This window comes from Sus scrofa, chromosome 1, assembly GCF_000003025.6.
Source record: "Sus scrofa isolate TJ Tabasco breed Duroc chromosome 1, Sscrofa11.1, whole genome shotgun sequence".
Classification (NCBI taxonomy): Eukaryota; Metazoa; Chordata; class Mammalia; order Artiodactyla; family Suidae; genus Sus; species Sus scrofa.
The window spans coordinates 253,336,020-253,348,947 of record NC_010443.5 but is presented as its reverse complement, the minus strand read 5'-3'; the positions used below and the strand labels follow the sequence as shown (position 1 = coordinate 253,348,947).

At 40.9% G+C, this 12,928-nt stretch overlaps 1 protein-coding gene across 2 annotated transcripts in view; it reads right to left on the bottom strand.

The window, feature by feature from the left end:
* Positions 1-12,928, bottom strand: part of KIAA1958 (KIAA1958 ortholog) — a 156,450-nt gene that overhangs the window by 9,882 nt on the left and 133,640 nt on the right. For both annotated transcript variants that reach the window (XM_013993763.2, XM_003122070.5), the window contains one exon: positions 9,195-9,367. In XM_013993763.2, coding sequence (XP_013849217.2) covers positions 9,195-9,367 — 173 coding nt within the window. The remainder of the gene's footprint in view (positions 1-9,194; positions 9,368-12,928) is intronic.

The window sequence follows — 12,928 nt, the reverse complement described above, 5'->3', positions numbered from 1 at the left end:
CCCACTGAGCAACAACGAGAACTCCAAAATGCATAATCTTTCAAAAGACCAATAAAGTGGACGAACTTCTAGCAAATCTGACAGGAAGAGAGAGAGAGAAAGAAGAGGAAAGGAAATATACACATAAGCAATCTTAGGAATGAGAAAGACTATAAGCACAGAAAATGAATAAGGGATATGAAAGAATATCAAAAACTTTATGCATATGAATTTGAAAATCTAAATGGCCTGAACAATTTTCTAGCAAAATATAAGTTACCACAGTTGGTTCAATAAGAGGTAAAAGATCTGAAGAGTCCCACACAAGAGAACTGAGTGAAAAGATTGTATATTACTCAGAAAGAGATGGTGTTATAGAATTGATTCAGCTTTTCTTTTGTATTTGAACACTTTCGGAGCATAGGAAAAAGAAGGGTTCTTCATTTTCTTCTAACCAAATCTGACATTATGCCAAAAAACAAAGTATATGAATGTAAATGCAAACTTCCCTAAATAAAATACTGTTGATTTTCATTTTTCACAGCGCTATGGTTAACAAAATGCATACATGTTAGAACCATGCAAGCGAGGACATGGCTCTGATATGCACAAGTAGCAGTTAACACGGTACCAGCAAAACTAGGGCTGTCCAGGTTGTCACATCAAGTTCAGAACTGCAGGAAAGCAATGTACATTAAGACCAGTAGGGACTGCTGCCAAGGGTAAGGGTGAGTCAATACTGACAGATACCTTAATATGACATATTCATATATTAAGGAAAAATAATATGAACTTGATAATTACTGAAAAATTATTACAAAGAATGTGCTATCCATTTCAAATTTTTAAAAATTCAAATTAGGAGTTGCTGTTGTGGCTCAGTGGTTAACGAACCCGAATAGCATTCATGAGGACACGGATGGGTTAAGGATGTGACGTTGCTGTGGGCTGTGTAGGTCACAGACGTAGCTTGGATCCTGGGTTGCTGTGGCCCTGGTGTAGGCCAGTGGCTATAGCTCTGATTGGACCCCTAGCCTGGAAACCTCTATATGCCATGGGTGCAGCCTTAAAAAGACAAAAAGACCAAAAAAAAAAAAAAGTCAAATTAAATATAGATTAGGAGGGAAAAAAAATCCTCTTACTACAATGAAGAGTATTTTATAGACATGAACTATAAAAATTATACCCAAGAACAAAACATTAGAACCTTTTTTAGGAAGTCAGGAATAGGATGAGAATGCTGAATATCCTTGCTATCATATAACACGGCTCTGGAGATTCTGGTCAAACAGGTAAGATAAGAAAAAGAAATTACACACACACACACGTATGTATATATGCATATAGAAAAGGAAAAAGACAAAATGTAATTGTTTTCTGATAATCTTATTGTTGGTCTAGGAAACTTCAAGAAATTCAGTTGAAAAGCCATCAGGAAAAGTAGGGTAGCTACATACAAAATATAAAAAGCAACAGGGAGTTCCCACTGTGGCTTAATGGTAATGAACCCAACTATTATCCATGAGAGTGGGTTTGATCCCTGGCCTCGCTCATTGGGTTAGGGATCCGTCATTGCTGTGAGCTGCAGTGTAGGTCGCAGACGTGCCTCAGATCTGGTGATGCTGTGGCTGTGGCAATTGTCGGCAGCTGCAGCTACGATTTGACCCCTAGTTTGGGAACTTCCACGTGCCCCAGACATGGCCCTAAAAAAAAGAAGCAATAGCTTTCTTATATACCAGTAAAAACCAGTTAAAATAATTTCCCAATAACCACGACATCCAAATAAAGATGGTTTCAGATTTTTTTTTTTTGGGGGGGTCTTTTGTCTTTTCAGTGCTGCACCCATGTGGCATATGGAGGTTCCCAGGCTAGGGGGTCTAATCGGAGCTGTAGCTGCCGGCCTATACCACAGCCACAGCAACGTGGGATCCTCAACCCACTGAGCAAGGCCAGGGATCAAACCCACAACCTTTTGGTTCCTAGTCGGATTTGTTAACCACTGCGCCACAACGGGAACTCCTGTATCTTCTCTTTAAAGACACCTGCACTGAGACCAAGAAAGTGAGATTAAAGAATATGGACCCCGAGACCACGATTCCTCTTTTACCTAAATATTGGCTGAATTCCTAAGAGAGTGGCCTCTTTCTTAAGAATTGAACATTAAAAACATTGAAGGGGCCCATGTGAGACAGAGGATTGAAACCCATCTTCCTCTGTGTCCACTATGGTCCCCAGGAGTGATGATAAGGTGCATCGCCTGCACCGTCAAGACGTTTTCACTACCTGGGGAGGGTGGGTATGCTACCTAAGCCATGGAGGTTGTGGAGAAATGGGGCTCTTTTCATGGGTTCCTGCAGGGAAGTGAAAAGTTTTCCAGTGACGGAGAACTGTCCTCACAGTGACGTCACACCGTCTGGACAACAAGACCCTCAGGCCTAGAAAAGGTTAAGGTTGGGGGCTGAAGAAATGGCGATGGGCGTCTGTGAGAAAAGACGAATTTTTCACCATTATCCGTAAAGGTGAAATTGTTACATTTTTATTGATTTTTAAAATTATGATTAACTGCACATAATATAAAACTTGCCATCTTAACCATTTACAGGTGTACAATTCAGTCGCCTTAAGTGTATTTACAATGTTGTGCAACCATCACTACACTTATTGCCGGAACTTTTTCATCATTGCAAAGAGAAACTGTACGCATTAAACAGTAACTCCACATTTCCTCCTCCCCGCCAGCCCTGGGAACCTCTCTTACACTCTCTGTCCCTGTGAACTTGCCTATTTTACGTACCTTACATAAATGGAAGGTATTTGTTTAGGTACCTTACATAAATGGAACATATTTGTTCTTCTGTGACTGAGTGACTTCACTGAGCATAACATTTTCAAGGGTCATCCATGCTGGAAGTTTATATCAATTTCATTTCTTTTTATTGCCAAATAATATTCCATTGTATGGATATCCAACATTTTGTTTATCCATTCATCTGCTGATGGACATTTGGCTATTGAGAATAATGCTACGACAAATATTTGTGTACAAGTTTTTTTGCTTTTTAGGGCCACACCCACAGCCTATGGAGGTTCCCAGGCTAAGGGTCAAATTGGAGCTACAGCTACCAGCCTACACCACAGCCACAGCAACTCGGGATCCAAGCTGTGTCTGCGAAGTACACCACAGTTCACAGCAATGCTGGATCCTTAACCCACAGAGCAAGACCAGGGATCGAACCCGCATCCTTAAGGATACTAGTTGGATTTGTTTCTGCTGCACCACGACGGGAACTCCTGTGTACAAGTTTTTGTATAGGTAAATGTTTTAAGTTTTTTTAGTATATGCCTAGGAGTGGAATTTCCAGATGAAAGAGTAACTTTATGTTTATGTTTAACTTTTGGGGAACTGCCGGACTTTCAAAGCAGTTGCATCATTTTCTATTCCCACAAGCAGTGTATGAAGGTTCCAATTTCTCCACATCCTCATCAACACTTGTTATTATCTATTTTTTTTTTTAAATTCTAGTCTTCCTACTGCATGTGAAGTAGAATCTCATGTGGTTTCAATTTGCAGTTCCCTGGTGTCTAATGAAGTTGAGCATCTTTTCATGTGCTTATCTTCTTCATGATAACTCTTTTTTTTTTTTTGTCTTTTTGCCATTTCTTGGGCTGCTCCCACGGCATATGGAGGTTCCCAGGCTAGGGGTCCAATTGGAGCTGTAGCCGCCAGCCTTCGCCAGAGCCACAGCAACGTGGGATCCGAGCCTCATCTGTGACCTACACCACAGCTCATGGCAACACTGGATCCTTAATCCACTGAGCAAGGCCAGGGATCGAACCTGCAACCTCATGGTTCCTAGTTGGATTCGTTAACCACTGAGCCACAACGAGAACTCCAATGATAACTCTTTAATATTCTTTCCTACTAATTCTAAAATCTGTCAGTTCTGGGTTTTGATTGATTCATCCTTAAATTATATATATATATATATATATATGTATATATATACACACACACACACACACACACACATATATATATATACACACACACATATACACACACACACACACACACACACACACACACACACACACACACACACACACACACACACACACACACACACACACACACATATATAGTCTTTTTAGGGCCGCACCCACGGCATATGGAGGTTCCCAGACTAGAAGTCAAATTTTAGCTGTAGGTGCCAGTCTACACCCCAGCCACAGCAACAAGGGATCTGAGCTGTGTTTGCTACTCACACCATAGCTCTCGGAAACACCAGATCGTTAACCTGCTGAGCAAGGCCAGGGATCAAACCGGCATCCTCATGGATGTTAGATTTGTTTCCACTGAGCCATGACAGGAACTCCTAAGTGATCTATTTTATTGCTTTTTCGCATGTCTGATAATTTTTTAGCTACCAGACATTGTGAATTTAATTTTTGGGGTTCTGGGTATTCTTATATTCCCATATATATTCTTTTTTGTTTTTTGTTTTTTTTTTTGGCTGCACCCATAGCATATGGAGGTTCCCAGGCTAGGGGTCGAATCGAAGCTACTGCCTATGCCACAGCCACAGCAATGCAGGATCTGAGCCATGTCTGCAACCTATACCACAGCTCATGGCAACTCCGGATCCCCAACCCACTGAGCAAGGCCAGGGATCAAACTCGCGTCCTCATGGTTCCTAGTCGGATTCGTTAACCACTGAGCCACAATGGGAACTCCCCAGAAATATTCTTAAGGTTTATTGTCGGACACAGTTAAGTACTTGAAAACTGTTTAATCCTTTTGGGTTTGGCCTTTATTTTTATTTTTTTGCTTTTTAGGGCCACACCCTCAGCACATGGAAGTTCCTGCTCTAGGGGTTGAACTGGAGCCGCAGTTGCCAACCTACACCACAGCCATAGCAATGTGGGATCCAAGCCATGTCTGCAACCTTCATCACAGCTCACGGCAATGCCAGATCCCTAACCCAACGGGCAAGGCTAGGGATTGAACCTGCATCCTCATAATACTAGTCAGGTTCGTAACCCACTGATCCACAACAGGAACTCCCTAATTTTTTTTTTAAATTGAGATATAATTAACTTACATCATATTAATTTCATCATAACAATTCGATATTTGTATACACTGAAAAGTCTAGTCAACAACCATCACCGCAAATGGTTAAAAAATTTTTTTCTTGTAATGAGCATTTTAAGACTTACTCTCAGCAATTTTCAAACATACAGTACAGCATTATTAAACATAGCCACTAAGCTATACATCATATCCACAGGCCTTTTGACTGCTGTTATCTATTTCGCCATCCTTCACCCCCAACCTTTGGTGGCCACCAATCTGTTCTCTGCATCTCTAAGGTTTTTTGTTTTTTTAAGATTCCACATATAAGTGAGATCGAGTGGTATTTGTCTTTCTCTGTCAGACTTATTTCACTTAGAAAAATGCCCTCAAGGTCAAACCATGTTGTTGCAAATGGCAATATTTCCTTCTTCTTATGGCTGAATAATATTCCATTGTATGGAATACACACACACACACACATACACACAATACAATACACATACATACAATATACTGCATATTCTTTATTTGTTCGTTCATCTGTGGACACTTAGGTTGCTTCTATGTCTTGGCTATCGTAAATAAGGCTGCAATGAACATGAGGGTGTAAATACCTTTTCAAGTTAGTGTTTTCATTTCCTTTAGATAAAGGATCATATGGTAGTTCTATTTTTAATTTTTCAAGGAACCTCCATACTCGTTTTCCATAGAGGCTGCACAAATGTACATTCCCACCAACAGCACACAAGGGTTTCCTTTTCTCCACATTATCACCACCACTTGTTATCTCTTGTCTTTTGATAACAGCCATTCTAAGAGATGTGAGGTGACATTTCATTGTGGTTTTGATTTGCATTTTCCTGACGATCAGTGATATACAGCAACTTTTCATCTATCTGGGTCTTGCTTTTAAGGTTTGCTGGGTGGAATTAGAGCCAAGCTCAGTCTATGGCTAATTATTCTCCACATCTGATGCAAGATCTTTCTGAACACTCTACCCCATGAATCCCGAGGTTTTCCCGTCTGGCTGATGGGAAGAGGAAGTATTTCCAGCTCCATGTGAGTTCCAGTGACTATTACCTCTAACTCTTTCGGGGTTGTTTTTGTTTTGTTTTGTTTTTTGCCAGCCTCAGCTAGTTTCCCAGGCAGATGCTGATCAGCACTCAGCTGAATATTTGAGCGGGACTACCTTCAGTTCCCTCGGGTTCTTTTCCTGTGTACCTCTCTACGTTTGAATAGTCTGCTATGACAATTCTAGCCACGTGGGTCTCTCTGGACTCTCAGCTCCATTTTCTTCAATTTAGCAAGTCTGCTGGGCTCTGCCTAGATGTTATGTTCCCTCCCTGCACCACAGCCCTGGAGACTCTCTCAGAGCAGCAAGCCGGGGGCATGGGTAAGGCTCACCTTGTTTCCCATCTCTCAGAGATCACTGTTCCTCTTTGGGTGCTATATATAGTACCTTGCAAAACATCAGTTCTACCATTGGTCTATTTTTTGGTTGTTTCTGGCAGGAGAGTAAATCTGCCCCTTCAAACTGGCTGGAAGTGAATGACTTAACTCATTTTTCTCCTGGTTACGGGTTATATGTTCTCACACCTTGCTCTGTATAGTAATATTTGACTGGATGCTCAAAATTATAAATTTTATATTATTAAATTCTGGATTTGTCCTATCATTTCAATGAATTTTTGTAACTTCTACTAGTGTTCTCAGCTCCCCCAAGCTCTGATTTCTCTCTCCCCTCAACTCAGCAAGACTGCTAGGCTCCGTTTGGGTTCCTCTCCCTTCGCTGCAGTTTAGAAACTGCCTCCAGGCAGAAGCCTGAGAGGTGGTAGCATTCATCTTAGGGATCAACTCCTGTGCTGCCTGTTCTGTTGGAAGAGTTGTTTCATATACAACAATTGAGTTGCCCAGTTTTCTAGTTGTTACAGCAGGAGGGTAATTCTGGACCCTTCTATTCCCTTGTGGCCACAAGTGGGAATTTCAATTTTTCTTTCTTTTTCTTTTTTTCCTTTTCTCTCTTTTTTTCTTTTTAGGGCTGCAGGTTCAGCTTATAGAAGTTCCCAGGCTAGGGGTTGAATTGGAGCTACAGCTGCCAGCCTACGCCATGGCCACAGGAGTGCCAGATCCAAGCAGCATCTGCGATCTACACTGCAGCTTGAGGCAACGCCAGATCATTAACCCACTGGGCAAGGCCAGGGATCGAAGCTCTATCCGCATGGATGTTAGTCAGGTTCGTTTCTGCTGAGCCATAGTGGGAATTCCCTCAATTATTTTCAGATTTGCTGGATCATTTCAGTTGATGTGTTGCTGCTTGATCATTTTTATAATTCTTTTCATTCCTTCAACAAACATTTCCTTTGCAGCTTTTTTTTTTCTTTTTCTTTTTCTTTCTTTCTTTTTTTTTTTTAATAAGGGCTGCACTCGCAGCATATGGAGGTTCCCAGGCTAGAGGTTGAATTGGAGCTGCAGCTGCCAGCCTGGGCCACAGCCACAGCAACTCCATATCCGAGCCGCAAATGCAACCTACACCATAGCTTATGGCAATGCCAGATCCTTAACCCACGGAGCGAGTCCACACCGTATCCTCATAGATACTAGTCAGGTTCATTTTCCGCTGAGCCACAATGGGAACTCCGTCAACAACATTTCATACGTACTTAGTCTATAATCTACTCTCTAAAGTCCTTGGTGTCTAAATCTGTTCTTTGTTGTTTCTATTTATCCTTATTCATCGTGATTTACTTCCTTGAGTGGCTCATAAATTTTTTTTTTTAAATCTGTGAAAAACCTGAGCTTCTACATTTTGGATGTTTCCAAAGATTATTAATATATGACTCTGCGAAGAGCCAGAGTACGGTACTGACCTAGAATTTCTTCAGACCGTTTCAGGGTCTTCTCCTCAATCCAGGATTCTTGAGTGTAGCTCCCTGGCTCCTCCTTTCCGATCTAACATAAACCCTCAGGGGGCGCCTTACCTTTCTTATGTGCTTACTGCTCCAGTTTCAGCCCTGTGGCTGGTTCCCCTTCTTTCTGCAAAGCATGGCACAAAGGCCCCCCCACAGCATCTAGTGCACCATCCTGGCAGAAGTAGAAACCTGGATTTCCTATTTCATCTCTCGTTGGGGCTCTAAACACAGCATCCAAACTTGGAGATGTCAGCTGCCCTTGGGCCTCAATGCCAACTTTTCTTTGTAATACCTCTGAATCTCCACTTCCGGCTTTCACATCTCCCCCTGTGTTTTAGATCCCACATTTCCAGATGCTTATTCAGCATATCCACCTGGTAGACGACTTTATGACTTAGACTCAACATAGCCAAGTCAAAATACAACATCTTTCTGTTCTGTCTCTACATGTTCAAGAATTCTTCCTTCTCTTCACCGACCTCAAACATTTCAAGTTGGAAGCCCTTTCAAGGGCTCATTTTACAACTGGGGAAATCGAGGACCAAGAACATTAAATAGATTTTTGCTCATCACTTCCAACTAATTTCTCTAACATATCCCTTTTCTTTTGATCCTTCCTGTTCGAAAAAAATGTGTTTCCCTTTCACCTCAGCCTTAAGATATTTGCAGATCTTACAGTCAGAGCGCTCACCCTGTTATGATAGTCCCTTCTCTGCTGTCTCTGCAATAATCCTTCAAATAAAGTCTCTCCTTACAAATAAACACAAAAACAAAACAAAACTGAACGATTTCAGCTTGGCATTTAAGGGTTATCAAAATTTAGTGCTAGGGTTCACTATCCCCATATATGAAGCCTCTGCTGCAGGCAAGAGTCTATCCCTCCAAATTTTACTCTTCCTTAATTCGGCCCAGAAGACTTTTGTTTTCATTCAATTCTGTTGAAATTCTGCCTCCTCCTCAAAATAATGGTTTAAATATCAGTTCCTTTGTTAGTCTCACCAACCTGAAATTAATCTATCCATCTGATTTTTTTTAGCATTTCTGATCCATACATTCAAAGACCACTTATTAAATTGTACTTTGATGTGTAGATATTTTTCTTTCTTTTTTATGGTCTATCAAAGTTTCCTCGGGTAGAAAGCACCTGTGCTGTGTTCCCACAACACTTAGCCTGGTGCCTGGCACATGACGTTGGCTGAAAGCAGTAGTAAACTTAAAGAGTTTCTTACCTTGGTGATGTCTGTGTGATCTTTGAGCCCATTGGTCATGCACCAATATCGCCACACATTCAGGGCATACCGTGTGGCCTTGGTAGTATTGGGGCTCACTGCACTGGTACACAGATCGTTCAAGTCATCGTTAATATTAAATACAGGAAATTTGTTGAGCTTAGTAGAATAGGCTGGAAACAAAAACAAAAGGCATTAAAAACAATTTGCCATTCCCCTTCTTTTGTTGTGTTCCTCCCCCACACACTTAAAAAACATTAAAGTACAGGCGATGGATAATGTTGTGGCTCTTCCCTTCTTTAGAGAACTATATCTTTGAATCATATTCAGTAACAGAAAATTCCTAAGAGAGAACACTTTAAGAAAATGAAATTCCTATCAAGTATACATTATTAGAATAAATACAGTAGGGAACAATATTTCGAGCATGAAATCAATGCAGTAACATTGCATTTAATCCCAACGAATTTTTCTATAAATACTAACTGAGGCACTCATGGAGCCATTCCAAAAACAGAAGGAACAAAAATGAATGCAGGAAAACAAAGAATGCTCTATCGAAAATTTTCCCTGGAAAAAATAGCATTTCTATGTTTTTAATTTTATTTTTTTTTAATAAAAATAGCATTCCTATTAACAACAACAACAAAAAGATAGAAGGGAAGACAAGCTACACATCCTTTCTCTTTTCCTTGGAATACGAAGAGCTATTATTTCTCTGCAATATATAGTCTCAAATGTCTTATGTGTCATCTCGGGCAGCTTCGAATTAAATGGTATTAGCCTATTGCTCAAATTTTTTTTACAAATTAATAAAGAGAGAGAGAGATTTCACCCTGACTCCACGACCCATCAGCCAGCTTAGAATCAGAATGGAAAGTCAAGTGGCATATTAGGAAAAGAGGGGGCTACTCCAGAGAGGCTCACATTGTCTCAGAGGAAAGCAAACAGATTTTAAATAGCAATTGCCAAGTAACTTCAGATGAAAACTGGTCTTCTTCAGTGTATCCATCCACTTTACGTACTGGTTGCCAAAGAGATAACTGTATCCACAACCATTAGCTGACCTTTATTCATACTATGTGATCTACTAAAGCCAGGCTTAAACGGTTCAAATTATCTTCGATTAAAAACAAAAAATCAAGGTAAACCATCACAAAGTAAAAACAATGCCAATGACTAAGTTTATTACACTGAACAATTATATGGCCTTAAAAAATTTATTTATTTTTCTCTAATGGCTCTGAGGCTCTCTGGAATGTTTCTTTACTCAAACAAGGCATAACGTGGCTGAGAAATAGTAAAATGAAAAGTTACCAAGGTGATCTGCAAAATTGGTTTCATCTAACTCACCTCACCTTTCTCTGCTCCCACCAGCCTCCTACTGTTCCCCAGCATCTGCCTGTGCCCAGGACACCCACGCCAAACCTTCCCCACACTCAGCCTGAGAAACCCAAATCCCCCTGGGGTGTTTGTGCCAATCAAATAGTGTCTTTTTTTTTTTTTTTTTTCAATCCCAATTCCGACTGCCAAACTCGGATACATGATCTTTCCCCACAATAACCCAATTCTCTTATTCTTTCCTGCAGTATGTGCCCACATTCGCTTCATTACTCCTTAAAACTAATGACCTAATTGTGCCCAGAAGATCTCTTCAGTTGGTCCGTATGCTCCTTAAAACTGCGTCTTCACCCTTTGTCTGAACTGCTGAACACATAGTCTGCCTTAATAAACGCTTACAGCAAGAGAGGAATAAACAATGCTGAAAAGGCTTTCCAAAGCAACTGAGTTATTTAGGCATATTCCTAAACGGATCCAAATCATTTCTAGAATTTGCTTGATATTAATGAAAGGATTCTAGTATAAAATTTACTATTACTGCATCTAGCACTAATTGAATGCTTACTGTATGCCAAGAGTTAGATAAATTATCTGTAGTCTCCCAGCAATCCTACTGTTATGCTTATTTTACAGATAAGGAAATTGAACCTCATACACTGAGTAACTTCATACGTTACTCATCCAATATTTACTGAGGTATTCTCTCTATACCAGGCTGTGTGCTGTCCCAAGTCACAGAGCTGGCAAGGCACGGTTTGTCCCCGAGAGTCCTATTGACTCTACGCTCTGGCCACGATAGCGAAGGGATCAGGTACTACAGGGATGAAATACTTAGGAAGGAACACAATTTAGATGTTAGCCACTTGCGCTGCTGAAAAATATCCTTGTCTCCCAAATTTACTCAGATTAACCTTCACAAATCGGATGTATTTAAACAACCCCTATAGTTTCACTACAGCTTTTTGAACAATAAGAACAACAACAAGTGATTCATTTGCAGCACAGCCTAGTCCCCATCAGTTCAATCCAGCATAGGAGTAGAAAAGTCACACTGCAACATAGGATGACTAAGTTTATTACACTGAACAATTATATGGCCTTAAAGAATTTATTTATTTTTTTAATCACAGGGCAGAGACTGTACACCGAAAATGGAAACCAACATCCCAGTATATAGAGGGAAAGAGTGCTTATGTGCTTACATAATGGGAAAGAAACTGGTGAATACGAAATGGGATGTATATAGTCCCTTCGTGACTGTATTTAAGGATTAAATCATGTTTATTTAACTGCTTTTTAACATTGTTGAGTAGAAATTACAGTGTTATGGTGCTGAGGAAATTTTTAGGAGACTATCCTGATGGAGAAACAAGCAAAAGTGAGAACGCATAACTGAATACAGGGAAAAGAAGGAACTACTAACGGAAGCAAACGCTGAGCTCACAGTTAGGAAGATGCGACCTGGGAGTGGGAGGGGACTCTGGGGTCCTGGTGGAGTAACTTAGGGATGCCCAGCTTGGAATGAGTATCCTGCTTTCTCTACAGAGCCACCACTGACATCATTTACAGCCCAGCGTGTAAAGTGAGGGAATCTGCTCTGGAAGGCTGCAGTCTAGGGTCAGAGAGAGAAAACGTGGCATTGCCTCAGGTAATTCTGGGCAACCCCCCTGGGCAGAGAGGGGAAAGAGAAAAGCAGCTACAAAAAGTGAGAAATCCCCAAATGCATGTCATCTCTCAGGTAGCATCTACCCTGTGTCCACATTTGAGAGAATTCCCAGCCCGTTTGCTGCTTATGCCCCCCGAAAGGGAAGCTCATTCATGGGCATTTCTGTTTATACTCTTTACAGCTGGGTGAGGTCCACTTGCAAAACCCTGTGCTTAACTAGTACCTGCAAAAGTGAGCTCTGCCCAGGTTCAAACAGGAACTTTAAACAATGTCTAAGGAAATCCCTATAAGCTATCAATAATGATAAATCTAGAGTTTCATTTTATTTTATTTTTATTTATTTATTTTTTTTATTTTAGTCATTCTGCTATGTGTGTGTGGATATGTCATTGTGTGGCTTTCATTTGCACTTGACTAGTGGCTAATGATGTTGAACATTTTCATGTGTTTATATGCCGTCTACACCACCTTTCCAGCAAAATGTCTGTTCATGTCTTTTGCCCATTTTCTTTTTTGTTGTTGTTGTTGTTGCTATTTCTTGGGCCGCTCCCGCGGCATATGGAGGTTCCCAGGCTAGGGGTTGAATCGGAGCTGTAGCCACCGGCCTACGCCAGAGCCACAGCAACACAGGATCCGAGCCGCGTCTGCAACCTACACCACAGCTCACGGCAACGCCAGATTGTTAACCCACTGAGCAAGGGCAGGGACCGAACCTGCAACCTCATGG